Source organism: Anopheles merus, chromosome 3L (genome assembly GCF_017562075.2).
Source record: "Anopheles merus strain MAF chromosome 3L, AmerM5.1, whole genome shotgun sequence".
NCBI classification, from domain to species: Eukaryota; Metazoa; Arthropoda; class Insecta; order Diptera; family Culicidae; genus Anopheles; species Anopheles merus.
The window spans coordinates 35,780,133-35,801,940 of NC_054085.1; the positions used below are offsets into that span (position 1 = coordinate 35,780,133).

At 48.2% G+C, this 21,808-nt stretch overlaps 8 protein-coding genes across 11 annotated transcripts; 5 read left to right on the forward strand and 3 right to left on the reverse strand.

The window, feature by feature from the left end:
- The first annotated feature begins 323 nt into the window (after positions 1 to 323).
- LOC121600271 (ras-related protein Ral-a) lies at positions 324 to 5,815 on the forward strand. 3 transcript variants are annotated; one of them, XM_041928716.1, is made up of 4 exons: positions 324 to 688; positions 996 to 1,156; positions 1,382 to 1,556; positions 2,407 to 2,727. In XM_041928716.1, the coding sequence occupies exons 1-4, from the start codon at positions 536 to 538 to the stop codon at positions 2,431 to 2,433; spliced, it is 516 nt and encodes a 171-aa protein (XP_041784650.1). In that variant the 5' UTR covers positions 324 to 535; the 3' UTR covers positions 2,434 to 2,727. The 3 variants fall into 3 exon arrangements, with proteins under 3 accessions (XP_041784650.1, XP_041784649.1, XP_041784648.1); XM_041928715.1 differs by lacking the exon at positions 2,407 to 2,727 and adding an exon at positions 4,483 to 5,815 and having other exon boundaries at positions 331 to 688; XM_041928714.1 differs by having other exon boundaries at positions 334 to 688; positions 2,651 to 4,467.
- LOC121600262 (zinc finger protein 2-like) lies at positions 5,744 to 9,593 on the forward strand. 2 transcript variants are annotated; one of them, XM_041928704.1, is made up of 4 exons: positions 5,744 to 5,827; positions 7,968 to 8,262; positions 8,331 to 9,232; positions 9,316 to 9,593. In XM_041928704.1, exons 2-4 carry the CDS (start codon positions 8,128 to 8,130, stop codon positions 9,518 to 9,520), a joined length of 1,242 nt encoding a protein of 413 aa, XP_041784638.1. In that variant the 5' UTR covers positions 5,744 to 5,827; positions 7,968 to 8,127; the 3' UTR covers positions 9,521 to 9,593. The 2 variants fall into 2 exon arrangements, with proteins under 2 accessions (XP_041784638.1, XP_041784637.1); XM_041928703.1 differs by lacking the exon at positions 5,744 to 5,827 and having other exon boundaries at positions 7,770 to 8,262.
- LOC121600258 (negative elongation factor B) lies at positions 5,801 to 7,805 on the reverse strand. The gene is made up of 2 exons (XM_041928699.1): positions 7,666 to 7,805; positions 5,801 to 7,575 (listed from the first exon to the last, which is right to left on the reverse strand). Exons 1-2 carry the CDS (start codon positions 7,740 to 7,742, stop codon positions 5,886 to 5,888), a joined length of 1,767 nt encoding a protein of 588 aa, XP_041784633.1. The 5' UTR covers positions 7,743 to 7,805; the 3' UTR covers positions 5,801 to 5,885.
- A 125-nt stretch (positions 9,594 to 9,718) lies between the features above and the next one.
- On the forward strand, positions 9,719 to 10,769 carry LOC121600268 (zinc finger protein 184-like). The gene is made up of 3 exons (XM_041928711.1): positions 9,719 to 9,757; positions 9,834 to 10,466; positions 10,549 to 10,769. Exons 2-3 carry the CDS (start codon positions 9,856 to 9,858, stop codon positions 10,709 to 10,711), a joined length of 774 nt encoding a protein of 257 aa, XP_041784645.1. The 5' UTR covers positions 9,719 to 9,757; positions 9,834 to 9,855; the 3' UTR covers positions 10,712 to 10,769.
- On the reverse strand, positions 10,767 to 14,584 carry LOC121600267 (sphingolipid delta(4)-desaturase DES1-like). Its single transcript, XM_041928709.1, has 2 exons — positions 13,384 to 14,584; positions 10,767 to 11,995 (listed from the first exon to the last, which is right to left on the reverse strand). The coding sequence occupies exon 1, from the start codon at positions 14,416 to 14,418 to the stop codon at positions 13,453 to 13,455; it is 966 nt and encodes a 321-aa protein (XP_041784643.1). The 5' UTR covers positions 14,419 to 14,584; the 3' UTR covers positions 10,767 to 11,995; positions 13,384 to 13,452.
- Positions 14,585 to 14,651: 67 nt separating this feature from the next.
- Positions 14,652 to 16,590, forward strand: LOC121600259 (glucose dehydrogenase [FAD, quinone]-like). The gene is made up of 2 exons (XM_041928700.1): positions 14,652 to 15,116; positions 15,173 to 16,590. Exons 1-2 carry the CDS (start codon positions 14,750 to 14,752, stop codon positions 16,531 to 16,533), a joined length of 1,728 nt encoding a protein of 575 aa, XP_041784634.1. The 5' UTR covers positions 14,652 to 14,749; the 3' UTR covers positions 16,534 to 16,590.
- On the reverse strand, positions 16,552 to 18,000 carry LOC121600269 (ubiquitin carboxyl-terminal hydrolase). The gene is made up of 3 exons (XM_041928712.1): positions 17,557 to 18,000; positions 17,340 to 17,480; positions 16,552 to 17,264 (listed from the first exon to the last, which is right to left on the reverse strand). The coding sequence occupies exons 1-3, from the start codon at positions 17,590 to 17,592 to the stop codon at positions 16,755 to 16,757; spliced, it is 687 nt and encodes a 228-aa protein (XP_041784646.1). The 5' UTR covers positions 17,593 to 18,000; the 3' UTR covers positions 16,552 to 16,754.
- Positions 18,001 to 18,083: 83 nt separating this feature from the next.
- On the forward strand, positions 18,084 to 20,598 carry LOC121600260 (piggyBac transposable element-derived protein 4-like). Its single transcript, XM_041928701.1, has 2 exons — positions 18,084 to 18,565; positions 18,636 to 20,598. Exon 2 carries the CDS (start codon positions 18,675 to 18,677, stop codon positions 20,370 to 20,372), a length of 1,698 nt encoding a protein of 565 aa, XP_041784635.1. The 5' UTR covers positions 18,084 to 18,565; positions 18,636 to 18,674; the 3' UTR covers positions 20,373 to 20,598.
- The last annotated feature ends 1,210 nt before the right edge of the window (positions 20,599 to 21,808 follow it).

Sequence of the window (21,808 nt, forward strand, 5' to 3'; positions counted from 1 at the left end):
TAAACAACGTAAACATTGGACGACACAGGCGCAAAACGCTACAACCAAGGTGACTGATACACAGGTGTACAAATGCCAATGGGCCAATCTACTCGTTCGAGGTCAAAATATCTCAAACAACCGTTTTTTGCCCAAATTAATATGCTTTCACAGCAGTTTGTACAGTATCAGATTTTTTTTTGCAAAAAATGCAAAATAAATGCACACAAAATAGATTTCAGCTAAGATTTCCCCTTCATTTTGTCACAACAATGTGTCTCAACCTCGGCCTCAGCTTTGACAGCAAGGCGTGACAACACCTCCCCTCTCTTGCCGCATTCCCCTTCTCCCTCGCTCTAAGATTACACTTTTCCTATCGTTCGCGTTCAGGCGCTTCGTCATACGTCAAACGAGCGTTTGTCAGGCAGGGGGCTGCTGGCTTGTTAAATTGTTTTGGAAACTTTCCAAACTTTTCCTTCTTTTCCCGAAAAGTGCAGTGCAGCAGTGCACCGAGTGTTTGGTGGCGCTAGAGCTCCCGTGTCCCCCGTGTGGAACGATGTCGAAGAAACCTACGACGGGCCCGGCCCTGCATAAGGTCATCATGGTGGGCAGCGGCGGTGTAGGCAAATCCGCCCTAACGCTACAGTTCATGTACGACGAGTTCGTGGAGGACTACGAACCGACCAAAGCGGACAGCTACCGTAAAAAGGTACGTGTTGTACCACCGCCACCACCACCCGCCTAGGGAGGAAGGGCGCGTCCGCAGACGAAGAAGCTAGTGGAGTGAGAGTTGCGGTGGAGAAGAAGGGGGTGAGGAGGGGAAGCTACAGTTAAAAGCCACAAACGGCCGCGCCACCCCCTATTGTGATGTTAATTCGCACGGTGGGAAAGTGGACGATTTCTCCGTTATTTATCCAGCGCTCTTCTGCTCGTTTTTTTTTTTCTCCTCCCTTTGCTTTGTGCTTTTCTTTCGCGGGTGTTGCGCCCTTTCGCGGCGGTGGGGGATTGGCTTGTAGGTGGTGCTGGACGGCGAAGAGGTCCAAATCGATATTCTCGATACGGCGGGCCAGGAAGACTATGCGGCCATCCGGGACAACTACTTCCGCAGCGGCGAAGGCTTCCTGTGTGTGTTCTCCATCACGGAAGACGACAGCTTTCAGGCGACTCAGGAATTCCGGTATGTAACGATACACATCATCGCTGCGCCCTATTATCAACATCATCATGTGACGATGACTAATCGTGGCGGTGGTGCTGGTGCCTCTCACCCCACCACCCATCGCGGTTGCTGCTAATTGATGGATCTTTTCTCGCTCTCTCGCCTGCTCCCTATGACCTCATCAACCCTTCCAACCACCCTCCCAACGCCACCCCATTCCACACTTTGGTTGCAATTCAACAGGGAACAAATACTGCGCGTGAAGAACGATGAAAACATACCGTTCCTGCTGGTCGGCAATAAATGCGATTTGAACGATAAACGGAAGGTGCCACTGGCGGAATGTCAGTCCCGCGCCCAGCAGTGGGGTGTGCCATACGTCGAAACATCGGCTAAAACACGCGAAAATGTGGACAAGGTATGTTGTTCTTTTTGTTGTTGTATGTTCCTTCCTTCTCCCCCTTCCACCCCAAATCCACATCAGTGTGTGTGTGTGTGTTTGCGTTTTTCCGGTGTGTTCAATCCGCTTGTGCGTTTGTTTGATGCTACGTGATGCTTTACTTTCGTGCCCTTATCTTTTTGTTGCACACATACAATCACACACACAAACACACACGTGCATTGCCCTATAAGCTTCTTTTTTTTTTTTTTTGTTCATCTGTTGAGTAATTTTTGTTTGTTTTCTGTTTGAAGTGCTTGGTACAATTGCACAAATGTTGATTCATTTGGGTTTGCTTTTCCATTTGCACTTGCCGCCTCCCCGATATGATATGATAGGCGCTTATTCACCATTGGTATGTGTGTGACTTGGTCATGCTGTTGCTGTTTGTTTCAATATTCCAGCTTAATTTAATTATGATTTTACACGTGTGATCCACCGCAATAGTTCCACTTTTGAATGCTAGAATTTGGGATAGAAATGCTACATTGCTTCTTTAGCTACCGTACTAGTAGTTGGTTTGCCAAAGTAGACATATTTTGCAGTAAAGGGACGGTTTTTTCTAGTTTAAATTCATTCCTCCGATGAACTCAAACAGTTAGATTGGTTAGTCAGTCAAACAATTAGAATCGAAAAAATCCAATTAGAATTCGTTAATCGACTAACAAAACAGTATTTAATAACCACTTTAAGGATAAAGAGCATTTCTTGAAGCAAATCTTGGTAGATATTAAGAAAAAGATGCTCGAAATGGCCGTTATTTGGTAGTTTTAAGTAAGCTCTGTATCTGTTTTTCCGATCTTTTTTCGTTATTGCACCTTTCCCTTAGTTTGGTACCTCCGTTGCCGTACTTTGATAGCTGCCTTCCTGCTTCCTGCACCTGCCTTTCGAGGCGAATCAGTAGAGCATTTGTTTCCTTGTTTTCCCCATTGTTTTTGGTTTTGAAACACCCGCCCTCGCACTATCTCCGTTGCCAATCCAATTGCCAGCAAGAACGCCGTGTGCATTCCCGTTCTTCGTTCGCCGTGCGCCACATCACCCACACACTCCCCATGCTCACTTCTTCCCCGCAGGTGTTCTTTGACCTGATGCGGCAGATCCGCTCGCGAAAGACGGAAGATTCCAAGACAACGAACGGTCGCGTTAAAGACAAATCAAAGCGACGAAAAATCAAATGTATGCCATTATAGAGCCGAAACAGCATCCGGTCTACCATCAGGATCCCGTACGGAGGAAGCTCACCGGCGCGGTTACTAGCCTACTAGGCGCCTGGCGGGGGAAGGCACACACACAGACACACACAAACAAAACTCCTCGACGGCCGTGGACGCTACACCAAACAAATCACAAACAAAAACCAGTGGGCAAATACTCACCCCCATGCGTTCTCTTCAGGAATCATGAAACAGTGACAAGCGGTCGAAGAAAGCTTTTTAAAGCATAATACTACTCTCTCGCGAATCAAGCGCGACCACACATACACGCAACACATCGCTATTTAGTAACATAATTACTTTAAGGGAAAAGTAAAAAAAAAAGCCGATAAGTTCCAGCCGACACGCCGAACCCCGTGAGGAAAGGATGGTTCTAACGAGCACGAAATCTCTGCATCTCCTCCTGCTGCACAAGGGGAGTTTACTCATGGGGGCTACAGTGCAATGCGAACCGGAAGTGGAACCCGAAAGCCAGATGGTTCCTGTAATTGGTGCGCGCTTATGTCTCTATCCCTACGCGGTACGCGGTTCTACTAAGCTTAGTGATTGAATGTAACGCTCTTCTGCTACTCTTTCTCGCGGTGTAGTAGGGGCGCGGTTCAAAACCATCATGATATTGATGTATTTGTTTTGTGTTGTTTTTAAACTCTGCTCACTCACCACCACACCACGCTTGGTATCTTCAGTGTGTAGTGGCTTAATGTTAAGGCAAGACTTCCCTAAGAAAGCAAGCAGCGATGGCAGCAGCTGAGGAATGAATGTCTAATCTTTACACTGATTTCTGTGCATTTCCTGCTCATTCTATTCATAATTCATAATCCAAAAAGTGAAGCAAATCATGCAATTCTCGCGTTCGAATGCAAATTACAGTTCGCAATTAGGAGAGTCCATTTCCATTTCGCCGTTCGCTAATCACACGGTGTACATTCCACTCATCTCTCTCTCTCTCTCTCTCTCTGTCCATCCAATCTATCACCGGTCATACTCTGACCACCGCTTTCCTGTAGCTGCCGACATTGTATTAACCTCATGCTCATCCATTGCTTATACAAAAAAGGGACTAAAAGCGAACCTCAAAACCGTGAAAATGAAATGCACAGTTCAATTGAACCGTGTTTCTTTTTCTCCTCTCTTATTTAAGCCTCAAAATATAATAGTGTACGCAACATTTACGATTCACGATTCTGTGCGAGCGCACACACACACATGTCTCACATGTTTCTGTTGTTAACATAACTATAATTATTAATAATAATTAATAAACAAACAAACGAACAAAAAAAACAACAAACAAACAAACAAACAACATGCAACTTATCAGGGACGGTTTTACTACTGTAAAGTAATGATAATAGGCTTATGTGGTTTGCTTTTGTTTTTAATAAGAAGAAAATGCAATGCTTTAGTAATATTATATGTTTTAAATGTTTTTTTTGTTGTTGTACACAGTGTTGGTTTTTTCCTATACATATTGGGTTCTTTTCTGTTTTAAAACGGCATCAATTTTTATATCTGTTCTTGTTTTTTCTTCTCTTCCCTTCTTCCTTCTTTCTTTCCCTCCCCGTACCTTTTCGTATCTGAATCGTTAAATTCAAACGCTGTTCCAATTGATCGCTCATTTCTCGACCATCTTCGTCCCTCGTCCCCTCGGATTACCTCTCGTTCACCGGCACACATACACATACACACAGATCTTTTACGATCTGATACGGGACATCTCTAACCGAAAGAAGCAAGGCCAAAGCACGGTCCCAGCGCCAAACAGGGACAAGAAGGGCTGCTGCCGGATCCTTTGAGATGTGGCTGCGAGAGTCCATCTATCCTGACCAACCCGAACCACAACCACCACCACCACCACCAACCCCCCCTTTCCTACCTCGTACGTATTCCTCGCCTTCCTCGAGACACATCTCTCCACGTGCCCCCGAGCTGCCACTACTACTAAAATGCGTCGTTTGTGTACAAGTGTTAAAATGATATTAAACAAACAAAGAAAAGCGGTTAAGTAAGAAAAGGATGTGTGTCTGTGTGTGAACGTAGGGTAAAGTGGGTCAGTGGGGGGACATAACACACGCATCAAGAGAGGGGTCTCACACCGCCTACTATATCGTTTAAATACGGAACCAAATTAATGTAAGATAAACAGCGTTATGAAGCGATTTTTTTCTTCTTCTTCTTTCTTTGTGCATGAAAGGGAGTTTGATTTTTGCCTATTTTATAACGAGCGGCTCCTAATTCGCGTTCTCATTTCGTCGCTTAAGGACAAACACACACACACACACAGACACACTGGTATACTCCTCCCCGTTGCAAAGGATGTAAGGGCAAATGGAGCACCATTCTACGGTCGTGTTTTGTCAGCACGAAGCAACCAGTTGTGGTGAAATCGCTCTTAAATGTAGGAAACCTGGAATGCCTCTATGTATTAGATATTATGGTGCAAACGTTAGTTAGGGTCACTTTATCTGCTAGCGTTATTTTTTTTTTTTTGTTACCTCAAAAAGGAATGGGGTTTCAGCCTCATTTTCTACCGACACGTATTTGCTTACCACGTGAGACACATGATGATGATGATGATGATGGGCCTCAATCGAGAACAGGGGGAGAAAACCGCGACCGAGCGTATTTAGTTTAACGTTTAAACTCAGCAAGCTTACTACTATTTATTAGACAATATATGTAGCTATGTGTATGTGCGTACCAAACGAGGTGTTGTTGTAAGGCCGTCAGCGCCGCCAGGACAGGGCAACCGTCGTAGCAAGCGTTGTTCGTGTGTTTTTTAATGTTCTGTGTAAGGATCGTATTGAACAGGCGGCGACAATGTGTGTTTGTGTTGATGTGTAATATGGATGGGAAAAATGTTTACCAGCGATCGGTTTTTATATGGATTTGCTTGACAGAAAGAGAGCGATAGAGAGAGAGAGAGAGAGAGAGAGGAGAGAGAGAGCGTCACTGATATCAGGGCAAATTGGAATGGAAAGAATAAAAAAAAACCTAAACAGCCTCTCGTGAACGGATAATGCACTACACTGTCTTGTAAGTTCTTGCTTTATTTCGTACTCTTCCCATCATCTCCGCCAATCGAGATCCCTACTTAGCTAACGTAATGTGGTCCCGGCGTGGGGACACTTTTCAGCGGCGAGTCAAAATCCGTCTCCATCGGCTCCGCGGGCGCTTCCTGCGTGAGCGTGCCGACGCGCTTCTGCAAATTTTCGTACAGCTTGTGGACGCTCTCGTGATGCTGGGCCGTCGGTTGCAGCGCTTTCATCAGCGTCATTAGCCGCGCCTGCGGCAGCTTCTGGTGGATGTACCAGAGCAGCTTGAGCATGTGGCGCGTCACGTTGTCGCGCGTCAGCCCGGCGAACAGAAACTCATCGAACAGCCCGGTACAGAAGTCTTCGTTCGCGAACTCGTCCGACATCGGTATGATGAGTGCGATGAGCGAGTGCAGGAACGGGTCTTCGTACGCGCGGTCGTCCTTGCAGGACGCCAGTATGGCCATCACGCGCAAAATCCCGACGCGATCCTTTTGCCGGGCGGTGTGCAGCGTGTAGTACATGGCCAGTATGGAGGCGACCGCGTTTTCCTGGATGTACGCCTCGACCGCGTCCGGTGCGGGGCCGGAGTGTTCGATCGTCGTGATGGCACTTTCGCGCTCGTCCGGCGGCAGCTTGGAGTGCAAATGGCGCACCTGATCGTCGACCATGAGCGACATCAGGGCGGGCAGGAACTTCGTCACCACCTGGCTGTCGAGCTTCGGTTCCTTGAAGTCCTGCGAGTCGATCATCACCCAAGCGGACAGCCCGAGCGCCAGCATGCGCAGCAGCAGCACGAGGATGAGGTTTTCCCTCGGCATGCCCTCGTTGTTGATCAGATGCTGCAGGATTTTGATGGCCGACGTCGCCAGGAAGTTGATCGCGTACGGATCGCACAGCGTCATCGACAGGTCGCCCAGCACCTGCTCCTGCCCGCGCTTGATGTTGTCGAGGAAACCCTGCAGCTCGCGCGATCGCTTCATGTCGACGTTCTTCTCGCGGATGCACGCGTCCAGGCACCAGGTGAACTTGTGGCACGGGTCCACCGAGATGATGTCCTGCACCTCGAGATCGTGCAGCGCCATCAGCAGCTCCGCCCGCAGCGTGCAGTAGTGCACGTTGCGGGTGCGCAGGAACAGGGTCCGCAGGAACTGCAGCACCATGTCGTACAGCTTCACGCTGTTGCCGATCATGTGGGCCAACTTCTGGACCACCTCGCCCTGCCGGCGCACCTTCGGCGTCGGCGTGAAGAACAGATTGTTCAGATTGAGATGATCGAACAGGATGTGCTCCTTTTCGCGGATGTACTGCGACAGGAGCGGTGACACTTCGTCCCCGAACAGGGACTGGTTGTCGCGCCAGATTTGTCGCTTCACCTCCGTGTCGGTGTCCTGGTACAGCTCCCGGTCGCGCACCAGTATCCGCAGGTACTTGTCCTCGATGTGCGGCGTGTTGCGCAGGATGCACATCACGACCGGGCGCAGTGCTTTGACCCGCACGACGGGGAAGCTTTTGACCAGCAGCTCTTTCAGCTTCGCGTCCCGCTGCCGACCCTCTTTGGCGCCCAGCTCGTTGATGTGTGCGATCAGCTTGTCGCGCAGCTCCTCCAGCACGGACGTGTGAAAGTCCAGCCGGCGCACGCCGTGCAGATCGAGCAGCGGAAGCATCGGGCGCAACGATGGCAGCAGGATGCCATTCTCCACCTGGAATGTTTCGATTGCTTTCAGCGGATCATCACACTCGGAAAGGCTGTGAAGCAGAGAGAGAGAGAGAGCGAGAGAGCGAAAAGCGTGGTTAGGGGGGTCTTCTAAGGCGTACAAACTGTTCCATCGTACTTACGCCGCTTTCAGAAACACTGGACCGGGCACGTTCACCTCTTCCAGGCCGGAAAGAGCGATTTTTTGCGAAGGATTCATTGCCGAAAACCGAGCCGCAGCGTCCGGGCCAGAGAATTGTGTTGTTTTGATGCCGTGTTGTCAACAAACCGAAGCTCCCGTACAACATGGCGAGGGTTTTTGACGTTCGGCCATCGCTGCATCTCGCTCGGTTTTCTCTACCCTTCCTTTACTTACCCACAGTGCTCGCGTTTCAAAATGAGCGTCTGTATCCCCCTCTCCCACTTCACCTTTATCTCATTCCAGCGCGTTTCTATACACCTTGGTCGATTTGGCCGTAATGTCAAAAAGTGTTTGCTTGTAAACAAACAAAGCTTTGCAAATTGGTGCAAAATCCAAACAATCCTCATTCGCAATTAGCTTCGCGAGCCGTTCTTCGAGCAGAAACGTACATCTGCTCGCCCAGATGGAGCAATGTTGCCGATTATGCATGGATGCCAATCCGATGCTAACCAGCATTGCCAACTATCGGTTTCTGTCGGTGGAAAAGGCGTGTGCCGTCGCGCTGGCCGATCTCATTGAACAGTATCTAGAGATCAGTGTAAGTGTTGAGCGGAGTAGCTCTCGCAACCAGCTGCCTCACAAACGTATCGTTGTTTTGCTTTGCAGATGAATCATTCCACAATTGAGCCTTTGATTTGTGGCGAATGCTTGAAGCGGCTCGAAGAATGGCATTCGTTTCGCGAAAGCTGCCACCAGCACGATCGTTACTTTCAGCAGCCGAACATCAAATTCGAAGAAGTGATCACCATCGAGCCGCGTTACGTGCTGGAACCGATCGACTCATTGGAGAGGCAGAAGCAAGACGATAAAGCACAGCAAGATGATTGCATGGTTGAAGAAGAGGAAGAAGGATTGGAGCAGGATGAGGATGAGGATGGCATACAGATGGCTTCGGAATCGGAAACCTCTGACGTTGTGCCAAAAGAGCCATCGAAACGGGACGTCCTGAAGAGTAATGCAGACACCCGTCCTACCATACGGAAGCAAGTTCACACACCACTCGCCACAAAGGGAAAGCGTGGACGCCCTAAATCGTACCGGGAACGTGTGGAGTCGCCAAAAGCGGGCCAAAAGGAAGAGAGCGTGGAGCAGCCAAAGCACGATCCACCCCAGCATGCAGCCCGAAAGCAGCGACCCATGCCAAAAATCTGCACCATATGCGGGGTAGCGCGGACCGACATGGCCGCCCATATGCGCTGGCACAACAACGAGCGCCCGTACCAGTGTCCGCACTGTCCGAAGATATTCCTGAACAGCTCCAATCTGAAGAATCACATCAATCTGCACACGCGCGAAAAGCTGTACAAGTGTGATCTCTGTGATAAGGAGTTTGCCAGCACGACCGGGCGCAGCAAGCATCGGGAAATACACGCGACGGAACGGGTACACCTTTGCACCGTCTGTGGCAAGCGGTTCAAGTACCGCGCATCGCTGGCACGCCACAAGCTGATCCATTTCGAGGAACCGAAGCAGAAGTGCTCCGTGTGCGATATGATGTTTCTAACGAAGTAAGTTTTTACATTTTCTTTTGCTTTGTATACTTTTTCTTGTTCAAATTTCAAAATTGGCTTTGATTGGATTTCACCAACAGAACCCGTCTGACGAAACACTTTATGGTGCACATGAACGTAAAACCGTTCAGCTGCGAGGTTTGCGGGAAAGCGTTCAACCGGAAGGACAATCTCAAAACGCACATGAAAACGCATGCGGCACAGAGGAAGCGGGATAAAAAGCAAGAGCCAGCAGGACTTGTCGTGCCGCAACAGCAGCAGACGTCCGAAGAGATTATAATATGAAACCAGTTCAAGCAGAACAGATGAATATTGCTCGATTTAAAAGAAAAGGAATAAACGATAGGCTTTAAATTTATGTTTGTTTTAAATTATTTTACAAAACATCCAAAATAAGTTCATATCTTTAAAAACCGTCATTCACTTCACCGTTCAAAATCACAGCCCAGGTAACAGATTGTCAATGAAACGTCAGTTCAGGGCTGTTTGTTTTGTTTACAAACTGCATCGTTCCGAGAAAGGGTAATGTAGCGCATACAAAGTGCAATTTTACTGTTAATACGAATCTATAAGAATAAGAATCCTTTTCATATTTTAGAAATAAACGTAATGCAAAAAGGATGGCGCTCCACGGTAGTCCATTAATCAGCCTCAAAATAGAACTCATCGAAGGAAGCACACACCTGGACGATGTTGATGAGCCGCAAGAGGAAAGTTGGGAAACAAAACCGTCGCCCTTGGTGGACGACTATCCGGAGGGACCGGCGGCGGACGACGGCTACATCTACGAGGTACTGGAAACTGAGAGCGAGTCCGAAAATGCCGCTGATTGCAGCACAAAACCAAAGCCCCAACGGAAGCGCCGTAGCTTCTGCACGATATGTGGCAAGTTTTTGAACAATCTTGCCGAACATCGCCGGATGCATCTGAACATTCGCACCCAGCAGTGCCCGTACTGCGAGAAAACGTTCGTCCATCGTACGAATCTGATCACGCACCTGAACATTCACACGCACGATCGCACTTACAAGTGCGAGTACTGTGGCAGCGAATTTACGAGCGTGCAGGGGCTGAAGCAGCACCGGGCGACACACTTCGAGGGCCAGTACGCGTGCACCATTTGCCACCGGAAGTACAGCCGCAAATGTTACCTACGCATCCACCATGAGCGGGTACACAGGCCGAAGGAGAAGCACTGCTGTCTGATTTGCGACCGACAGTTTCTCAATCCGTAAGTTTAGGGCGGGCAGCTGGAGCGATGGGGAAGAGAAAGTGTAGGAAAGTTATTTGAATTTGAATTTTGTCTTTTTCAGCACGCTGAAGGAAAAGCACATGAAGATCCACGAGGACGGTACGCTCCACGAATGCAGCCTGTGTCATCGAGCGTATAATGCAAAGCGAAATTTGCTAAGACACATACGAACAGCTCATCCGGAGCGAGGGCAGAGCGATAGTAGAAGCACATCCCTGTCATGACCACGGTCGTCCAACAAAGTCGTTTTGTAAATATATGTTCTGTACGCTGTCTGACTGATTTTAATATCTTTGATTTATTGACACAATACAGTACAATAATTGTAATAATCGTCTGCTGTTTTCGTAAGCAACATCCTCGTAGGGCTTATTATTAGTACACATGTATTAAAAACAATCCATCGAATCCTAAGTAATGCGTGCTGCGCCTGAAAAGGGAGTGCAGTGTGGAAGCGGTTCCACGCGCAAAACACACACACACACATAAACGCTCACACGCGTTCTCGTAATTTGCAAAGCAGCAATATCAAAAACATGGAAAGGCATGGAAACACACAATCTTCCGTTAACACACGCGTTTGTTTTGTAGCTGTTTCTATTCTCTCTTCCCTGTACTTATGTATTTTATGATCGCATTCCCCCTGTGCATCACAACTCTGATGTAGATCGCGCATAGCAATACTTTAGTTTTGGTTTATTTTATTGTTCACACACATCAAATTTTGTTTTTTGTTGGAACAAATGTAATCGAACGTTACACATTATTCGTTTTCCACGCACCAACACGTGCTCGCTCCGATTAGCTTGGTGATGTAGCTTGGGACATATTACGTGCTTTTTTATTTTAATTTATAAACCAAGCCGGCACACGAAGGCTTTGAACCAACATTGAATCAAAATGATAAACGATCATTATTATAAGAGAAAGGTAATATAATGCCCGGCAACAACGAGGGGGCAGCCTTCCTTTGTCACAAACCAATCCTTTGTCGGTTCTTTACAATTGCCATCAGGCGGTGCCAGTGCCCTAATACTTGCCCTTTCCCTTATCTGAGACATTTTTGTGTTGTGTTCACAAACGCGATTCGATTTACAATTAGTTTTCCTAGTGTTTGTTTGTTTTTTTTTCCATTTGTCGCCAGCAATGTTTCGTTTCTATACAATATTACACTTACATACGTCATACACGCCGCCGGTGCACACAGTATACTCTCGCGGGGGTTCATTATCATTAATATAGTCAACATTGTATCAATGCTCTTTAAGGTTATAAGCAAAAAAGTCCATTCGTTTGTTTATAGGCTTACTCTGGTAGTAGCAGTAGTTGTTGTTGTTATATTGTTTGTTTGCTTCGTCCTTTCTGCGTATTTCTGGTTGTGTTGTGTTTGGTCCGCCCATGGCAGACGGGTAGATTCCTTTTCGGTAGAGAATATTAATTATCTATATATATCGTCACACGCCTCCTTCTCAATGCAAACAACATGCGTTGCATTACGCTCGTTAGACCTAAAAGCAGAAGTACGAAAAGGTGAAAGCGTTTTAGTTTTAAAAAAACAGGGAAAAGATTTTGAAATAAAGTTTAAATCCCTATCACGAATGGAATGCATGAACTGTGTGTGTGTGTATCGATACCGGCATTATCACACAACCATCACTTGAGTGTCGCTTGCGTGAAGAGGTATATTGCGCCAAGGGCAGACAAACAACCGTATCCGTCGCGCAAAGCGGACATAAAAAAAACGCGACTCTGTACATTTTTATTATCATACGTTGACGCATCCATCCAGCCACAAATACACACACGCAAGATAGCTCAGTTGCATGTTTGCTTTCCCGATAATGGTGTTCCCTGCCCGGCCCCTCTCGTTGGATAAATAATAGTTAGCCCCTTATATGTTACAGTACGAAGCGCGTATGATCGTATCGGAACATACTTTTCGCGACGAAATTACAATTTTCGGGGGTAAGGAGGAGGGAAACGTTGTTGTGTCCACGTGCCACAAAAAGCGATAAGGAGGGAAAAGGAGGGAATTTGAAAATGAGTCACACCCAGGTGGTCGTTGCTCGGAATGCATTAACGTACACCACATTCAAAGCGAGAAACGGAGAGAGTGTGTGGAAAAAAGACGGGTAAGGAAAAGGGTCACCGCCAACTGTAATTCAATGCCATCGCATTAGGAAACGTCTAGAGCCGTTCGATACTGGCCCGGTGGACTCGATGAGTAGAGCTCCAGTTGATGACATAAACCATTCTCCCGGGAGCCATTGCGCCAGCTATGCTCGCCCCGGCACAAATCAATTAGTATGCGTCAGCCGTGTGGCAGATGCCTTAAACACGGTGCGAAAGCAAACGACAAACGACGATTGCTCATTGAGACTCGGGGGAAAGTGATCATAAATTTGGGACCACGGGTCAGCTGCGCTTTGTTTACACAAGGCCCTCTCTATCAGCCGTCTGTTTGACTGTTCATTGATAGTCACCTTTTTCCCATGGATTCGGCAAATGATAACCGGAGGGGCGGCTCGTGGGCCTTGTTATCTTTTTCGTTTTCGTTTTCGAAAATCAGCTTTGTCTAGTGGCGGGGGTCGCTGCTATCGCGTGACAGACTAGACTGGCCATAAACAAGCTAATCGTGTATGCCTCATCTAAGTCCAACAGTCATACAGTCGGTAGGTGGAGAAAAGCGGCAAGGCGGATGTGCGGTGCTGCTCGATAACGGCTGATAATGTGGGGCCAGCGCAGCGATTGAACAATCAATCACGCCAGCCAATGATATGGGACGCACAGGTGGCAATTCGGTGGATGCCAGATGGCACACCATAAATGAGCCTAAACTGCGCTGGCATGAATGAATTTACCAGATAAAGGATAAGACACAATTTCCGAAACTCACCTGGGGGGATTGTAGAACAGTGGGGGAGAGGAGATGGGGCGGGAGCGGGCGGCTTAATATCAATTCGATTTACGAATCCAGTCCGCGGGCTTTACGCTTGATGCGAGCGTACGGGCCGACGGAGGGATCGGTGATGAAATCGTACAGCACGCGCGTCCAGGACGTGTGCTGCGGGATGTTGTCGTAGAACTCGGGCGCGATCCGCTTCACCTCGGGCAGCAACCGGCCGGGCACGGCCGGAAAATCGTGATGCTCGTTGTGGTAGCCCACGTTGAAGGTGATCCAGTTGAGCGGCCCATAGTACGAGTACGTCTCGAAGCCCTTCGCGAACATGTAGTGCTCGGAGATGAAGTGGCCCGCCACCGGATGGAGGCCCATCGCCAGCAGCGACCCGACGATCAGGTACACCATCACCTTCCACCCGAAGTACTGCACCACGATCGTGTTGAAGGCGAGCTGTATGACGCCATTCACCAGTTCGAGCTTTTGCGGCGGTTTCGGATTCACGACCAGTGGCCGGAAGATGTAGAACAGCGGCTGCAGGCAGACCCAGAAAAATTTGCCCAGCGTGGTGCAGAACAGCTTCGCCTCGAGGTAGGTGGGCAGATCCGTGTCGATCACCTCGTCGCCCTGGTAGCGGTGGTGCTCCAGGTGGTACTTCTTGAACGACACCGACATGGGCAGCCCGATCGGGAGGTTGCAGAAGAAGCCAAACAACCGGTTCGCCATCGGGCGCGCGTGCCCGAACGCCAGATTGTGAGCAATTTCGTGGCACGCCAGCATGAGCGAGTGGTTGATCACGCCGCCGAAGCAGTAGGCCAGCAGAAACACCACCTTCCACGACTGGTCCCGCACCACGAACAGCATCGCGAGCTGGGTGAGGACCATCGCGCTCGCGACCCATTTGAACTGCGGGTCGCAGCCGAACAGCTTCTTTATCTGCGGGTACTTTTCCAGGATCAACTTTCGCCGGCTCGCGTGCGGCTCCTCCGTGTACGTCCACTCGAAATCGGTGCGCGAAACGTGCTGTCCCATGGCTGAATTTGTTGCTTTAAAATTATAAAAAAAAACACTAACGAAAACAACGGTATAACGCTACCTAAACTCTAGCCTAACTATTTCACAATAATGGGCAGCGGCAGTGCACCCGAAAAAGAAAAAGTGATGCAGATGACGGTACACCACCGCCGGCTTGATTATTTTACACTGACAGCGGGTGACAGCTGGCTCTTTCTAGAAGGGAGAGGAAAAACATCGCCCGCTGGCGGTGAAAGTCATCGCACGCGTTGACATTTCTACCAAACAACACAACAACAGGTTGCTGGTGTGTGTGTTTTTGCCGGCTGCAGAAAGGCTCGCCGCGGTCATGTTTTTTGCCCTGTTCAACTTTTACTTTACCGTGGGCTTTTACGCGGTTGGCGTTTTCGTTGCGTCGTGCATTTTTAAGCTGCTGTTCTATGCTGCCTACCTGAACGATCTACATTCCACGCCGTTGGACAGTGTGTACGATTACATTATCGTTGGAAGTGGAACGGCCGGCTCCTGGATAGCGTCCCGCATTCCCTCCAACAATGTGCTCGTGCTGGAGGCCGGGCCCGATCGGAACGCGCTCATGGACGTTCCACTGTTTCTTCCGCTGCTGCAAGGAACGCAGTACGATTGGCAGTACGTGACGGAACCGCAAGCCGAGGCCTGCTGGGCTATGAAGGAAAATCGCAGCCGTTGGCCCATGGGTAAGCGGACCGAATGCTTGATTGATACCATTCAATAACACGTGCTTTTGTTTCAGGCAAAACGGTCGGCGGCACACACATACTGAACAACATGATACACTTCAAAGCGGAGCGGAAGGATTTCACCGGCTGGTTCGGAAGGGCGCATGATTTGGATCGGTTTATGGAGTTTTTCGAGCGCGACCGATGGTCCCACGTTGAGCGCGGGTATTCCACCCAGCTAGGGCATGCCATTATCGATTCAGCGATGCTGCTCGGTTTCGGCCGGGATGATTTTTTCCAACCGCTGCTAACGACTCGCAACGGTCGACGATGGACGACAGCGCACGAGTACGAATCGAGAGGACGATTGGCACACGACCGGCTGACGAACAGTGTAGTAGAACGAATCGTATTGGAAAAAGGCGTTGCAAAACGTTTGCTCGTATCAAGCGCTGGAAAGTTGATTGAGTTGAGGGCTAGCAAGGGCATAATACTAGCCGCGGGAACGGTCGGATCGGCTAAACTGCTGCTACAAAGTGGCATCGGACCACGGGAGGAACTGGAAAGGGTGGGCGTTACACCCGTTGTCAATCTGCCACAGGTGGGCAAGAATTTGCAGGATCACATCGGCACCGGGTCGGAGTTGCTGTTGATAGGCAAATCGCTAAAATTGCACCCGATCGATCTGGTGCATCCTTCGAATGTTTTAAAATTCTTCTCCGGAAACCACCATCAATCGCCGCTGTCGTTTGGTGGCTGCGAAGCGGTTGGTTACGTATCTTTAGGTAGCAATTATACGAGTGATTTACAGTTTATGGTCCTGCCGGCCGGTTTAACCTCCGACGGGGGCGTACATCTGCGTAACATAGTCAACCTGAAGGACTCCGTGTGGAAGGACTACTACGAGCCGCTCTCGAGGACGGGTCAGCATGCCGTCACGGTTCTACCAATACTGCTGCATCCTAAAAGCGTCGGTCAGATCGGGCTTCGTAGTGCGAATGGACAGGATGCTCCTATTATCAATCCCAACTATTTAACCTCGAAAGAAGATGTCCGCGTCCTCGTGAAAGGTATTCGAATACTGCAACAACTCACCCAGCAACCACCGGCCAGACTGGTGGGGCTAGAGTTCAATCCAAAGCCTTTCCCCGGCTGCACGACGCAACCGTACGATAGCGATGCCTACTGGGAGTGTTACGTTCGGTCGGTAACGCACACGATCTACCATCCGGTGGGAACGTGCCGGATGGGAGGCACCAGTGCCGACTCGGTAGTGTCCTCCTCCGACCTGCGTGTGCACGGTGTGCAGAATCTGTTCGTGGCCGATGCATCCGTCCTGCCTTCGCTTCCCAGTGGGAATCCCAATTCCGTTGCGATGGCCATTGGCGAGTACTTTATACGATCAAACTTTTTGCCCACCGTAGCAATGAAATAAAAAACACACAAAACAACATTTAGCATCTACAATGACATGCACATTGAAAGCATAAATGCGTTTTTTTTATTTTATTGCTAATATCTCTCCATATAAAAGGAACGCTGCCTGGCGCCGGTGTGATTTGAATGCTTGAGTAATGGGTTCTTTTTGTTCCGAGTGCAAGCTTAAAGCGTTAAAAGCGAGATTATGATGCACGATCTTCAACCCGCCCCACCCGCTCACTGGGTCGGCACCAGGCCGAGCAGCGTGAAGCGCACCTCGGAAGGATCCAGCTCGATGAACTGCTTGCACACCTTAATCGAGTCCTTCAGCAGCGTCTCCGGCGTGGTCGGTCCGTGCGCTACCGGGAAGTTCTTGCGGCCGTCCAGCTCGTACAGCGTGCCGTCCACCTGCACGAACGCAATAAAGTGATGGTACACCGCGTCGTTAATGTTCGGTGTGGCGGTTTGACCCTGCTGGGCGTTCTGCTCGTGCGTCGCCTTAAACTCTTCGCTCTTGTTCAGCAGCTCGCCACGCTCGACGGGCGACAGGTCTTTGGCACTGTCCAGATACTTCTTCAGCACGCTGCCCTCGGTGACCTCAATGTCCGGGTTGTTCAGGATGGCGTGAATCACAGCAATCGTACCGCACGCGTTGTGCACGAACTGTCGCGTGAAGAACAAACTCTTCGGATGCTCCACGTTTTTGTCCTTCAGCTCCTCGTCTTGCTTCGCACGGAACTCTTCGTGCTGTGTGGAGCAGGGCGGGGTACGGGTGGTTAAAAGAAAGTTTTCAATGTTTTATGTATGATTGCAAATAATTACCGCCTTCGAGCAGGGAAACAGAAATATCAACGACTTGACCGGTTTCGGCACCATATCCAGCAGCTCATCGTCCATTCCATAGATATCGACGATGCTCCAGAGCGGCGAAACGCCCAAATTCACCATATAGTTCGATAGCACCTGCAGCGGATCGGAAAAGTGTAAATTTTACCCCCATTTTCCCAGGAAACTTCCAACGCCACCTGCTTCCACTTACCTCAGGGTTAGATTCCAAGGGTAGCCAGACATCCATTTTGTCCACTCTGTCGCTTGCCACGGTTTCACCACGAATATTCACTGCAAACAGGCACACAGTTCGTTCGTCACTGCACGTCTAATCTAATTAGAATGCAGTTACCCAAGAGAATCCGGACAAATTTTCCGCCTTTGCCTTTCTGTTTTTCGTAACCGTGGGCGTTGCGTGTAGCGGCTATCTCCAAAATGGAGTTCGGCTCTTTGTCTTCTTTCACACAAATCAATGCCACTAGCAGGACTTGGGAGCCGGCTCACTGGAAAAAAAGGGATGGAGGCGCGTAGGCGACGAGGACTGCAGAGGACACGACCAACTAAAACATGCAACAGATTTTCCCGAACGACTTGTTTCTCGTCTTTTTCCCGGCTTCTAGCGTGAATTGCACACAGCCACATCGAGTTTGACAGCGAGGGTGTGTTTATACGCGCAATGTAACGAGTTGAAATGGGGAATAGTGCAGGGTTGGTGGTTTGATTTTTCCAAACGCCTCGAAACGATAAATTGCTAGGTTAAAGTAAATTTTTATTCTTTTATTCTTCTTCTTTCTCTGATTATTAATGCTTCTTATTTTGTTCTTCTTTCTCTTGTGAGAGCATCGTTCATATTTCGTTTAAAAAAAAAAACGTGATTTTGATCTGCATCGTGCATTGAAAGTATCGCGCTACGGTGGAATACCGAAAACATTAAAAATGTTCTTTGGGTATTTTGTGTACGACAACACGATTGATAACAATTCGGTTCGTCGTCTATTTGTAAACAATCTGCACTTCTCGTATGTTAGGAGTGTTGCTGGTTTCAATAACTAAGCAAAGAACTTTTGGATTTTGCAATAGCGGTGTGTAAACTAAGATTTTCATGAAGTTTTTCAATGGCTCATGGCAGCAAACTGTGATACCGAAAGAGAGGAAGGTTACTATACATGTATTGGCTAGCTAGGAGGGGCCGACTTCGTAACACGCCTAACCACAACTTGGTATGGTTGATATGTAGTTTATACATTCTTTACATAAAAATGTTATTTATACTATTTCCTTTCCCTACAGTCTGTGCCAAAGGTTCGTGGGACGAGCCCGGCATAAACAATGGCGGACAATTTGAACAACATACTAAATTGTTTCCCCAACAATGAGGACTCTTCATGCGATTCCGATGATGAAGCCAAATCGGACGAATCGGACATGGAAAACAATATTGAGGAAGTGATGCAAGCATCCATAATGGAGGAGCTTGACGAAGATAGTCAAGAGCAAGCGACCGGTCGCTTCGTGAACGCTCTGGAGGCAAGATCAAGCTGGAAGCCTTGGGCGGGAAAGCAAAAACCGTTTCCATTCTTCCGCAAGAAGAGATTGCGCGTGGATCTGCCTGCCAAAAGTACACCGTACGAAATATTCTCCCTCATACTCGACGATAAGCTCGTGGCCCATATCGCGCTCGCCATGAACCTATATATGGAGAAAAAGAATGCACAAAAATCAAAAGCAAGCAAATGGCTTGAAACCAACCCCAAGGAGGTGCGCAAATTTATCGGACTCATGATATGGATGGATCTGGTGCGTGTTGGCCGGCTGGAAGATTATTGGTCCGAAAGTGCGCTTTACAACTTTGCCGTTCCACGAGCGGCAATGAATCGTGATCGCTTTCGGGCGTTGCTCGGTGCGTTTTGCTTCTACGACGATGGAACGAGCAAAACGGACAACAAGGAGCCGGGCAAGATAGGATCCTTTATCGATGTGCTGCAAAGCAAATTCCAAGCGCTTCTCCACCTCGGAGAAGATGTAGTCGTGCGGGAAATGCTCGCCCTAGGGAGAGATCGTACCAGCTTCAAGCAGTACATCCCCGCCAGCGCTCACCGCCACGGACGGTGGGCACTGTTTAAGCTGTGCTCCCTGGAAGGGTATACCTGGGGACTGAAGCTATGCACCGAGCAGCGCTTAATAGGTGAAGCTCAGCTGGCCAACAGCGTGTGCATGGAGCTGTGCGAACCACTGCTTAACCAGAGTCGCACCGTTTACATCGACAACTTCCATGCTAGCTTCGATTTGGCGCAAGCGTTGCTAGCCAACCAGACGCACCTCGTTGGCACGGTTCGGGTCAATGGAAACAGTATGCCCAAGGACGTGCTACTAGCAAAGCTTCGGAAGGGGGAAATAATAGCGCGCGAAAACGACGACGGAGTAATGGTGCTGAAATGGAAAGGAACGTGCACGATGGGCCTGATAAGCACCAAACACTCGCCCGCGCTGGTTCCAATGGAAAGTCAGGTACGAGCGAATCGTCGCTGGATCAGGGTAGCACGCATCCAGCCAGAGGCAGTGATCGCACACATCCAAGCCAAAGGTAGGCCAGATCGTTCGGACGCGATCGGCCCGCACATCACCGACCTCCGGAAAGGGATGAAGTGGTACAAACAGGTGGGTCTCGTGCTGCTGCTCCAAGTATGCGTCACGAACGCGTGGATTCTGCACCGCATGGTGACGAAAAAGAAGCTTAAGCTGGCGACATTCCGCGAGCAGCTGGTGGACCAGCTGGTGCCATTGCCCAGCCCCACCGTCGAGCGAGGTTTGAGCGGCGGGGAGAAAAAGTACACGCACCATCTAGAGGTACGGACTGATGGGAATGGTAGAACGGTGCGACGAACATGTGCCAACTGCTATGCTGAGTCTCGGAAAACCATGAGCCACTATGAGGCAGGAAGGAACAAAAAGGCAACCACTACGTTTTGTGGGAGCTGTCCGAAGCAGCCGCAACTGTGCATGCCGTGCTTTAACAAGTTGCACTAAGATTGAGCAAACAGTGATAGGCATATGGAGGGAATTTGATGGAAGGGAAATTTAGGGGAAAATAAAGAATTAACAACACGCTGCATTTGTTTCGGTAATGTGCCCATTTATTGCAATCCAATCTGGTTGTGTTGCTCTGTTCACATGTGATCATTTTGTTTTCCATTTTAACACGTTTCTATGAATATGTGTATTTGTTTTTGTGTGGCTCTTGTTGCTGCTGCTTCGAGATGTGTTCTGTGCTTAATCGTCCACTTATGTTTCTTTCTCTTTTAAATGTGTTCTATGTTTCTCCGTTTCCTGCTTTTTTCCTTCCCCTTGCTTTGCTTTTCCTATCCTTCTTGTTTGCTTTTGAATGATTTTAATAATTTTTTCGGCTTTCACACATTCGTTCCTTTAATGTCCTTATCAAATGTTTCTTCATTCACTTTTCCATGTTTTCATGCGGTTAAATGCGCCCAGGCTGTTTTTTTTATCATTTTTACGCCACTGCGTATTGTTCATTTCGCATTTAAACATTTAAGCGTAACACGAACTAGTTTTATGTGTCTTAGGGGTGTTTTATATTTCCTCTTTTACCGGAGCACAAACTCCAATTTGTTTTATGGTTCCAGAGCATCGATTTAGGGCTTAAGACGATGTGTTTTATTAGGTTGTGCTTAAACCGTTGACTGTGTTTTAACACATGTTTACTTAACACTTGCTGCATCGATTCTAACGTTTTTCCTAACCATTAATAAAGATTAATGCTTGCCAAAGTGATGATTATGAGTTTTTCTTTCCCCTCACAAACTTTAAATGAAAATGTTATTGATTCGAAAAGCATGTTTAAATGAAAATGATCTAACCGCGGAGCATTAAACTCCTAGAGAGACCTTACATGACTTCTAAAAGAAGATTCATTTTTGTTATGCCACTCGATCAGCCCGTTGTCGGAGTAAATATGCTTTGCTGGTGGTAAGAGCTCCTTCGCTACCTTCACCTATTAAACGCTACCTCCCTTATGGGCGTGTTCGCGACTTCGGAGCGTTATTTGTTCCATAAATAGTGTTATTTATTGTTTTGATAAATATGCACACGAACGTTAGCATCATGCTTTTAAATACTTCACCATTCATTTTCCATTGATTCAAGGTTCATCGTTTTCTTCCTAGATAATGCGTTTAACGTGTTGTTGTTGTATCTTACTGTACTATCGCACGCAAAGTGGGCTTACATTTAAACGGGGTTTTGTTTTGCTCTGTACGTAGTTTGCATGTAGTTTTTTTTTTTATGATAATTTATGTTTTTTTTTCTCCAATTTTATTCTCCTGCAAGCATTTGCTTGACAACTTACACACACAAACAGCTCCGTAGGTTCATCCAATCTAACTGCCTAGTAAGCTTTACATTTATTTTCAGTATTTTAGTTGAAATGGGGCGTGTTTCATTTTTTT

Coding starts and splice junctions, on each gene's coding strand:
- LOC121600269 (XM_041928712.1), bottom strand. CDS start 17,592: ATGGATGTCTGGCTACCCTTGGAATCTAACCCTGAG. Junction 17,481..17,556: donor CCTTGGAATCTAACCCTGAG/GTAAGTGGAAGC, acceptor GATCCGCTGCAG/GTGCTATCGAACTATATGGT. Junction 17,265..17,339: donor TGTTTCCCTGCTCGAAGGCG/GTAATTATTTGC, acceptor TGCTCCACACAG/CACGAAGAGTTCCGTGCGAA.
- LOC121600260 (XM_041928701.1), top strand. CDS start 18,675: ATGGCGGACAATTTGAACAACATACTAAATTGTTTCCCCAACAATGAG.
- LOC121600267 (XM_041928709.1), bottom strand. CDS start 14,418: ATGGGACAGCACGTTTCGCGCACCGATTTCGAGTGGACGTACACGGAG.
- LOC121600259 (XM_041928700.1), top strand. CDS start 14,750: ATGTTTTTTGCCCTGTTCAACTTTTACTTTACCGTGGGCTTTTACGCG. Junction 15,117..15,172: donor TCGCAGCCGTTGGCCCATGG/GTAAGCGGACCG, acceptor CTTTTGTTTCAG/GCAAAACGGTCGGCGGCACA.
- LOC121600262 (XM_041928704.1), top strand. CDS start 8,128: ATGGAGCAATGTTGCCGATTATGCATGGATGCCAATCCGATGCTAACC. Junction 8,263..8,330: donor AACAGTATCTAGAGATCAGT/GTAAGTGTTGAG, acceptor TTTGCTTTGCAG/ATGAATCATTCCACAATTGA. Junction 9,233..9,315: donor GATATGATGTTTCTAACGAA/GTAAGTTTTTAC, acceptor TTTCACCAACAG/AACCCGTCTGACGAAACACT.
- LOC121600271 (XM_041928714.1), top strand. CDS start 536: ATGTCGAAGAAACCTACGACGGGCCCGGCCCTGCATAAGGTCATCATG. Junction 689..995: donor CGGACAGCTACCGTAAAAAG/GTACGTGTTGTA, acceptor ATTGGCTTGTAG/GTGGTGCTGGACGGCGAAGA. Junction 1,557..2,650: donor CACGCGAAAATGTGGACAAG/GTATGTTGTTCT, acceptor TCTTCCCCGCAG/GTGTTCTTTGACCTGATGCG.
- LOC121600268 (XM_041928711.1), top strand. CDS start 9,856: ATGGCGCTCCACGGTAGTCCATTAATCAGCCTCAAAATAGAACTCATC. Junction 10,467..10,548: donor GACCGACAGTTTCTCAATCC/GTAAGTTTAGGG, acceptor TGTCTTTTTCAG/CACGCTGAAGGAAAAGCACA.
- LOC121600258 (XM_041928699.1), bottom strand. CDS start 7,742: ATGAATCCTTCGCAAAAAATCGCTCTTTCCGGCCTGGAAGAGGTGAAC. Junction 7,576..7,665: donor CCAGTGTTTCTGAAAGCGGC/GTAAGTACGATG, acceptor TCTGCTTCACAG/CCTTTCCGAGTGTGATGATC.